The 9,941-nt window shown below is 32.4% G+C and overlaps 1 protein-coding gene across 4 annotated transcripts; it reads left to right on the plus strand.

Moving 5' to 3' along the window:
• Positions 1–446: 446 nt before the first annotated feature.
• Positions 447–4,843, plus strand: LOC144563958 (uncharacterized). 4 transcript variants are annotated; one of them, XR_013514509.1, is made up of 6 exons: positions 447–573; positions 712–794; positions 1,813–2,911; positions 3,105–3,205; positions 3,701–3,787; positions 4,402–4,843. XR_013514509.1 is itself a non-coding variant. In XM_078313410.1 (4 exons), the coding sequence occupies exon 3, from the start codon at positions 1,817–1,819 to the stop codon at positions 2,873–2,875; it is 1,059 nt and encodes a 352-aa protein (XP_078169536.1). In that variant the 5' UTR covers positions 447–573; positions 712–794; positions 1,813–1,816; the 3' UTR covers positions 2,876–2,911; positions 3,105–3,407. The 4 variants fall into 4 exon arrangements, 2 of the variants coding, with proteins under 2 accessions (XP_078169536.1, XP_078169537.1); XR_013514510.1 differs by lacking the exon at positions 4,402–4,843 and having other exon boundaries at positions 3,690–4,096; XM_078313410.1 differs by lacking the exons at positions 3,701–3,787; positions 4,402–4,843 and having other exon boundaries at positions 3,105–3,407.
• Positions 4,844–9,941: the final 5,098 nt, after the last annotated feature.

The raw sequence follows: 9,941 nt of genomic DNA on the forward strand, positions 1-9,941 counted from the left end.
TTAAAACAATAATTGAATGATCCTCTCCGCAAAATATTTCCTTTTAGATCAGGACTGTCTGATCATAATCCAAATCAATCCGGTCATAAATGAAATGCAGTGTTGCAAACAACGGCCTTTTAGACCGATTAATCGTTGGTGGTGATCAAAGCATTATGTATTTTTCTGACTAATCAATCAATTATTCTCAATTATTTATAATTAATCGCTTGATTGTATCATGACTGTTCAATGAGCGCATACCATTATATGCATGCATGGATCCCTTTTAACAGAAATGCAAATTATGATCGGACCGTTCAATTTATTTCAGAGGATATGGAATCGTTTATCAGAGATTGAGAGGTCTCTCTGCTGCTTTTATTATTATTTTATTGTATTATCTTCCTAAGTTTCAAAATGAAAATTTCAGACACCACAGCACTGCAATTAACTCAAAATCAAATGAAAAAGCTTCAATTGCGGAACCAACAGTGAGCGACCTTATTTCATTTCCGACACACACACACACAGACACGCGGCGCCGACAAATCCTTCCTGACTCAACCCCTCTCCGCAGCTCTCTTTGGTCAGGTAAGGAACTATCCTTTTCCCCAAAGTAGATGGATCGTTTAGTAATTTTCTCAACATTGCTTTGTTCTTTCTGATTCCATCATTGTAGAGAGTTTCACAAATTAAACCTCTAATTTCATCTCTATTCCTCACTCACAGCTGCTCTCCCTCAAAATCGTAGAACAACCAGGCTGCGATTGGAGCGCCAAGCACATCTCTGCCACTGACAAAATATCACCAAGGTCGGGATTTCTTTTGTTAATATTTATTAAAATTACAAACAGTTGTTTTAAGGATTTAGGGTTTAGCTTTTTTATTAAAAAAAAATTATTTACGAAAAGTGTTTTTATTTAAACCATCTAGAACAAAAAGAAGTTTTGGGGTTTTCGTTGTTACATATTGATACTTAGTGAGGGATTTTTAATTTTTTTTGTCTCCTATTGTACTGTTGTTGTTGACGCTTGGTGCTGAACCAAATTTAGTTTTGGTGATACTTTTGTGTCTTCTTTAGTTTTGGCCATTGCTTAATTGTTGATCTGACCTTACTTTTTTAGGTTTGTGCTGTGCTGAACCTAATTGTGGTCTTATTTGTTGTGTTAAATGATGTTCTAAATTTGTGTTGTGCTGTGCTGTTTGAAGAATGCTTAAACTTTTGTGTGATTCCTAATTTGCTATTGTGAGGGTCAGAATGAGTGTTGAGTTGCTGAGACCCTCTACACTGTTTGGGCTTTTTAATTGGGAAGAATAGAGAAGAAACAGTGTTTTAAATGTGTTAAGTGTTGTTCTTTAGTTGCTGAGAACCTTCTTCTCTGTTTGGGTTTTAATTTGGTTGTAGCAGAATAGGGATAAAATTAGGTTATAATTGTGGTATAGTCCCTTTCTCAAACGTGGTATGTTTCTTTCTTTGCAGAACTTTCTTCTTTAGTTGCTGAGAACCTTCATCTTTTCTGATTGTGGTTTGCTGGATGCCTTTTTTGTTGAATTTTTGCATATATAAACTATTTTGTTTGTGTTGAACTTCAATAATTGTCTTTTGGTTGAATTTATGTTAAGGTCAGTATTGCAATCGTACCTTAGTATGTACTTTTTAGGGTTTTCAGTATGACATGTAATGTTTAGGGTTATAAATTGGGAATCCAATGCATTTTTGGTTTACTGATGCAATTTTTTATTTAGGGCCTACTGCTAGGTTTAGGTTGAAAATCTTTTCATGTATTGTTATTGATTTATCGAAAATTACAATAATGTGTACATTAACAGACTAATGGCGATACCGGGAGAGCAAAGCGGTACTGATGACGTTCTAAGCCATGAGAAAAATTGGTCAGAACTTCCAGAAGATATTCTTCATCTCTTCTCCAGAAAGCTACCTGATATCTCTGATTTCATACGTTTCCGTGCAGTGTGCAAGAGGTGGCAGTTATCAGCCCCAGTCAATGATCATCCCCCACAACTCCCCTGGCTTCTAGAGCAACGTGAAGACCTTGAAAATGCCATTATACGTTTCTACTGCCTGTTGTCTGGTAAAGTTCATACTTTCACCTGTCCAGCTTCCCATCGTGCTTGGATCAAGGGCCCCGCATACCGCTATTTATTTGCATATCTCCTGGGAAGTTCTCAGATGTATCTCCTTAATCCTCTTACTCGTGATCAGATTTATGCCCCATGGGTTAATGTCTTGGGATGCCCAGACTATATCGGTCCAGATCTAATTGCAGGTGGTGATATTGTGGTTATATCAGGAATTAAACTTAATTCTGACAATGGGAATCCTCGACCCAAAATGATGGCTTTTTGGCGACCTAAGGCTGATGATTGGGTCTATGTAGAAAGGGTCGGCAACAGTGCTAATGCATTTTATAGGGAACAATACTTCAGCAATGATGAAGAAACTGGTATTACAAGTGTTATTGATATTGCCACCAAAAAAATAGCTTATCAAGTCGCACCACCAGTGGGCATAAACCCTCTTCTAGAAGGTTACACAGTTATGGTTGAGTCAGGAGGAAGGATCCTGAGGTTGTTCCATCATAATGAGGCAGAGCCATGTCACTTTGACATACACTATCTTTATTTTGGTGATGGTGAAGGGAAACCTTGTTGGGTGAAAATCACTAATATTGGTGACCAAATGTTGTTTCTACAATATAATCGTGGGTTATCTATTTGTGCTAGTAACTTTGTTGGATTCAAAGGGAATTGCATTTACTTCCTGAAATACGGACGATATCTTTGTAGATACGACATTGGAGATGGTACAACTGATGTGCTGCCTTGCCCTTTTGTTTCAGTGGACTCTTGGTTTGTGCCTAGTCTGGTATAGCACTCCAATATCAATTATGCATTCATTACGAGCCAAGTAAGTTTCAGATGTTCTAATCAGACTGCCTTCATAACTCTTTTACTTGTCAGTGCTTCTGCAAAGTTATTTTGGTATTACAAATTTATCTACTGACTGGTATTTAATACCACCGCTTGAACTTTAGAAATTTATGGGTGGATACTGGACCAAGAAATTTTCTCTCACATGTTTTCACTTGTGTTGGTTTCAGGTTTCAAGAGTCAAGTCCAGATTTGAGGTGCGGTTCTGCATGATATGACTTAACATAGATTGCCATTGCTGCCGCTTGGGTTAATTTTAATCCCATTAAAGGTTATTATATTAGGATTTATTTTGATTCCAACTAATATTCTAACATGGTGAAATTTGATCTCTTGTAGTCATTCGCCATGTAGGGTATTTATTTCCATTTTATATCTAACTTATGACCTTGATATGTTGTATGACTGGCTATGATTTATGAATATGTAGTATGTGGCAGTAATTATTATTATGTTATTGTTTGTGTATAAAATTATTTGCATACCAGACACAAATATTTTGTGAATATATAATAATAGTATGACTGAATATTCCAATAAGAAAATTATATGTTACACAGGAGTATCATGAATAGTTAAATGGGAGTTTCTTATCCACACTGGATATAGATGCGAGGAGAATGGTTAGACAAAACTAGTTAAAAGTTTTAGATAAAAGTTCAGAAGATATGGTTAACTAAAAGGTATACCTCTGAAATTGATGCTCTGAAAAGATTTAAATATATATTAGAGATGCTCACTGAAACAAGTACCAGGTTGGTACCAGATCTTGTATGCTACTGGTACTATTTATCGGAGGGTCTCAGGATGAGAGCAGATGAAAGAATGGAGGCCAAGTGTTTATGATTTACAGGTATTTATTGAACTTTTAGAGCATTTTCAAAAAAAATTGTTTCCTGTAGATTATATGTTGACCTAATCAGTACCTGGAATGTACATGGGTCTCAAGTTCCCAGCATGTAGATTGTGCTAGATGTTGAGGTCTTAATAATCAAATACAGTACATGCTGGTAGTAGTAAAATCTGATCCAAACCAGAAACCCACAGAATTTTTCAATTCTGATCCTGAACCTGAACCCGACCAATGTTATTTATTCTTTTTTCCTTTTCACCAGTACTTTGACTCTTGCAAAATATGACTACACAACAATCCAGTTTTTAATTATTTACATTGTCATCAGTGGAAAGAAGTCACAATAAATCATGAATGACAATACTCCTGTACAGATCAATTAAAGAGGGAAGGGCATTGTGGTCATTTATGAATCTGGTCAATTTTAATGAATTTTTATTTTTTGTTCAAGTCAAGCTTATGATGATTTAAATTGGGTTGGAACTGATATGTAATGGTGTTGTATTGCCATTCGTAATTACACGATTATATGACCAAATTTGACTTCTAATTTTTTTTTTTTTTTTTTTTCCAATTGTAACTAAATTGATATATAATGGTCTTGTATTTAATAGCGGGTTGGTGGTGTGCTCTCTCCTGGGATTAGGCTATTGTGAAGACGACGTCCGTTACCAATTGGTAGTATGGTACTATACTGGTAAGGTGGTACATGTTCTTGTACTAGTACATTAACTAGTCAATAAGTGATTATGGAAACATCGCTCTTTCGTCCAGAAAAAAAAGAGAGATCGAGCAACTTAGCCGCCCTCTTCCTCTACCCCTCCATTCCATTCTTCTCATTTTCTTGAGTGGGCATGGTGTCGCCTTTTTTGCTCTTTGCTGTATCTACCTTGCCAGTTTAGTTTTGAGACCTCTTCTAGAAATCCAGTGCCTATGTAATGTTAAATTAAATCAGACTTCTCTGTTGAAGTTATATTGAAATTTTCATCTATGTTAATACACCCATCAAATTTCTTAAATTAACAAATTGATGATCTCTATTTTAGTTTTGCCGTATAGAAACTTTGCATAGGCGGAGCCAAATATGCATTGTCTGACATATTTTTTTTCTTTTTAAAAAAAATATGGTTATTATTTATGTTATTGTATATATGTAGACTTTTTGTATGAGAGAGAACTAAGTCTAATACAATTCAATTTGAGAAATGTAATAAATTTAGTTTACTTAAGTCCGTCTTCTCTCCTCTCTTCTTCCTCTTCGCACAAACTCTAATTCAAATAATTATGAAATTATATACTACCCAATCATATTTTTTTTATTTGCATCATGCAATAGGGGTGAAAATAGAGCGGATTCGGAGTGGATAATGCTGATATCAAATCCGTATTTGCCTTTCAATTAGTGGATACAAATACGGATACAAATAGAAAACGGATGTCAAAATTTAAAACCAAATCTTTTTTAAACGGATACGGAACGGGAGTAAAGCTAATATACACTTAAGTGTATATTAGCTTTACTCACAGAACGGATAATCTACGAATGAGGATGCGAAACGAATACGTGTCAGATGATTGAGTCATACAGACTTGGGAGCAAAAAAGTTTGAGATCAATTCGAAATAGTATGAAAATGGTGGTACCCAACTCCTCTTGGATCTAAGTCTGATTCTGGTTCCTTCTCTATCAGCGAAAATATTATTTCCAAGTGCTCCAATTAAATGTAATAGGTGACTTTGTGTTGTTGTTTTGTGTGAAAACTTTATATGTTGTTATGCCTAGCAAACTCCCCCCCCCTTTTTTTTTTTTAAATTAAAGATTCGCAGAAGCTGCGAAGTCCCCTTCGCGCCCTTACAGAAAATCATTTATCCGTATGTATGAGCTAGACATCAAATTTTTTAAATCATGTTTAACGACTTTTAACGACTTATGCCGAGTTTAAAATCATTTCTATATTTCAATGAGTATGGTATGTGTCGGGTGGATATATTGTCATATCCATACTCGTATAAAATTACTCTTATCCATGCTCTATCCTTACCCATTCAGATAACGGATTAAGATAGCGGGTAGCAAAATAAATAATAGGTATTATCATGTAAAATGATATATAAAAGGGTGTACCATTGACAATCCTAGTGCAATTGGACATTTATTTGAAGTTAAAGGATTAAAGCTTCCTTGTGTGCTGTTGTTTTGCGATGTGATCAGTTGCAAATTCAGTTTGCATTGATATGACCAATGACATTCACCATTTATTATTTTGTTTAACCAAATATTCAATTCAAAGAATCTTGTCTCATTTGATCTTCTAAAAGGAGCATCAATGCCTCCAGTACCACCTACAATTACACTTATGGTAGAGTTGCCACTTCTTGAAATACTAAATGGGAGGGTCCTTCTTGGTTTAATACTAAATTCTTCAAGTTTTACTGAGTCGAATTTCTCCATGTTGTAGTAAAAATCTACCTCCATGTCCTGATACACGGCTCTATCGAACCAATAACTGTTGTGGATGCTCATAGTAATAGTTAGGTTATAGGATAGACAAGGTTTGCTGCTACTGGTAAGCTCGAACCGGCTCAAATTGGCATTTATAATTGTGACCTTTGATGGTGCCTCTGTGACTACAGAATATGCAATAAGAAGAATAATAATGAGAATACATGCAAGAATAGCTAGAGAAAACATCACAATGGCGAGCTTATTATTGTGTGGTGTCGATTTGGGTAGATGAGAGTTCAATTTTTTTTTATTTTCCTTTTTGGTGGTCTTGTATGATTGAGGAAGAGGGCTAAGACTTAAGACTCACAACCACAAAAAAGATATACACACAATACACAAGATTTAAGAGAACCAAATCTTTGATTTAGCGATAAAATATAATTCTCTTTGCGTGAGAAGTCGTAGGTTCAAAACTAAGATGAAAGATCATTATAGATATTAAACAGTTAGGTGCCTAGACCCTAATATATATAACAAAGATATTTGCTTTGTATGGTAAGTTCTCTATATAAGAGAGAACCTCCATATAAAGGAGGATCATGACTAATATTATGCTTTTAAATATAGATCTGGAAGAATTTTATATATATAGCCATCATTCTTTATAATTTTAATTTAGACATTTATTTGTTAAATTTGTTAAATTAGTTATTTTTTCATCTGCACTCACTTATTTTAGAATAACGATACTTTATTTAATTAATTAAAATTACAAACTAATAATATTAGTAAACAATAAATTAACAGTTATGCACTTATCTTCAATTTATCTGCTCAGGGATATGATAACGCTAATATTAGTAATAAACAATAAAACAAAATGATTCGATGGGAATAACAATACAATCAGATAATGTGGGAAAATATGTAATGAAGCGGGGGAGAACAAATAATATAAATGAAAATAAACAGATAAATTGTTTGTAAAATATCCGAAACAATATCAAGTGAAAACATCAGAATATTAGCAAGCAACAATAATATTATGAACCTTTTTTGTGCGTAAGTACAAAACATAACATAACATATATAAAATAATTTCACAATAGTTCTTTCTATTCTAAGTTTTAAATTTATTTTTTGTTCTCTTCTCCCTCCAATAGTGGAGAAGGAGCATTGAAGGGAGGAGGTAATAGTTGACAATGTAGCGGGTCGCGAATTTTGAAAACATCGGTGAAAAAGTACGATGATTACAAACAATTTATGCTTCGTAAGCCATGAATGAATTCCATTTTTGCCAGTTGATCACGATGTTTTACGACGAGTTGTTGCTTGTTTATTCTTGACACTTGAGTTTGAAAAATAACATTCTTTTTTTCTCCAAATTCTCTGAAAAAAATTAGTCTCTTCGGAACTTTCTACAACAAATCTAGGATTTAGAGTTTAGGGTTTAGGGTTATCATATTATATTAAATTTGATATATATATTATATGAATAGATTATTTCTCAATCCTTTATCAACTTATAGTTATCATTAATATTTATATTTAATTTTTAATTAATATTTGTATCTTAGAAATTCATATATCTTAATTATCCGACCATTATTCGTTTTATATCCATATTTGAATTCGTATCCGTATCCGTTTAAGGCGGATTTGGTTTTAAATTTTGATATCTGTTTACTATCCATATTTGGTATCTGCTCATTAAAAAACAGATGGAGATATAGTATCAGCATTTTGCGCTTTATTTTCATGTGCCCCAAACGTAATAGGTGACTTTGTATTTGTGTTTTGTGTGAAAACTTTATATGTTGTTATGCCTAGCAAACTCTATAGCTGTTTTAATAGTCGGGATGAACTTCTCATTAAAAACTAAGCTATTGGATTTGAAATTAGAATAAAAGGTCGAATATTGATGCTCTAAGTTACTTAAAGATATAACTCCAATGATATGAAATTAAGGACACAAATGTGATCAATGCGTAAAAAAACAATTAAGTTAAAATTCTACGATAGACATTTTTATTTTTTGCCTATGTTCTGATTTTTTGAGTTGCAACTCTTTGCACATTTGATACATGATTAATGAGCTACACACAAATTAAATGAATAATAAATTTATGTTGTTGTGTGTGACAATAAGTGTTGGTTACAATGAATTATTAGTTGCCATGTATGGTCATTATCATACAAATGCAAACATCATGAATCAATAGACATTGTTGCATGATGAGACCCTTTTAAGTAGAATATATAAACAACAACCAATGAACTAAACTGATTTGTATGGTCTTAGAATAAGTTCTTAGTTTCTCAAAATTAATTGCAAAATAAAATAACAAGAGATATCATATAATGAGAAACAAATCTATTGAATTGAAGGACAAATATAATATATAAATAAGATATAAGAGGATAATCAAAGTTGACAACTTTTTTATTTGTATTTTTTAATGACGATGTACTTGGTCACAACAATACACTGTATATGGCAAAGATTAAATTGGGACACCAAACTTCAATTGAAGAGGGAATGAAAAGAGGAATAGAGCTATAGAGGTCAAATTAGAGGGAAATGAACATACTCCTTCAGCGAAATACAAAATGCTGCGCAGAAATTTCACATGTTGTTTCACAATGTTAATTGCAGACAAAACATACATAAATGAACTTTATGATATAATATTATATGTTATAATGAAGTTTATATGACTATAAATTACTTCTCATTTTTAATTATAAATTTCATATTTGATTATTAATTACATGTGATACATGATTAAAGAATTTCATATTTGGTTATTAATTACATGTGATACATGATTAAATAATTTCATATATAATTATAAAGTATATGTCATATATGATGTCTATATGATCAAAAATTATATACCATATATACTTATAAATTTCATTTAAAGAATGTCATATATAATTATAAAGTATATGTCACATATGATTATAAACTATATTATATATACTTATAAATTTCATTCATGATTAAGTTGCAATTGAACACAAGTACGTACTTGTATAAAATAACATACATCTGATATTATTACAATATTAAAATAGTTGAACACAAGTACTTGTATAAAATAACATTATATTTCATGAGGAGGGTTCAAATGCCTCCATTTTTTGTGCCTCCATCATGCCTCCATTTTTTAAAACTTAAATAACTCAAAGTTTACAACTTAAACGTCAAAATAAAACCGTTAGATGTGATCTATGTTATTTTCTCTATGTGTCCATAAAAAATCATCACATTTTGATTTTGCTTTTATATGAATCAATAAGTTGAAAAATCAACGTCTAGAAATTATCCACATTTATATACATTTTTACAAGCTCAAGATGACAATCAAAACAAAGTTGAAATGCCATAATTTTTTACATGTGCATAGATAAAATGATATAGTTCATATCCAATGGTTTTTTTTTTAATTTTAAGATTTAAATTTTGAGTTATTAAAGTTTTTAAAAATGGAGGCATGATGGAGACATTTGAACCCTCCTCATATTTCATATAGTCTGTTTGATCAGTGTCCAGATTCACAAAATTTCAACACGGATCGAACTAGACGGCCAACAAATCGAATTAGGTCCAATACACTCGACACTCTTCGCACTCTTATATAAATTATTTGTCTGTAAGTATGAGATGGATATCATTTTTTTTAAAATCATCTTTAACAACTTA

Source organism: Carex rostrata, chromosome 13, assembly GCF_964058835.1.
Source record: "Carex rostrata chromosome 13, lpCarRost1.2, whole genome shotgun sequence".
Lineage (NCBI taxonomy): Eukaryota > Viridiplantae > Streptophyta > Magnoliopsida > Poales > Cyperaceae > Carex > Carex rostrata.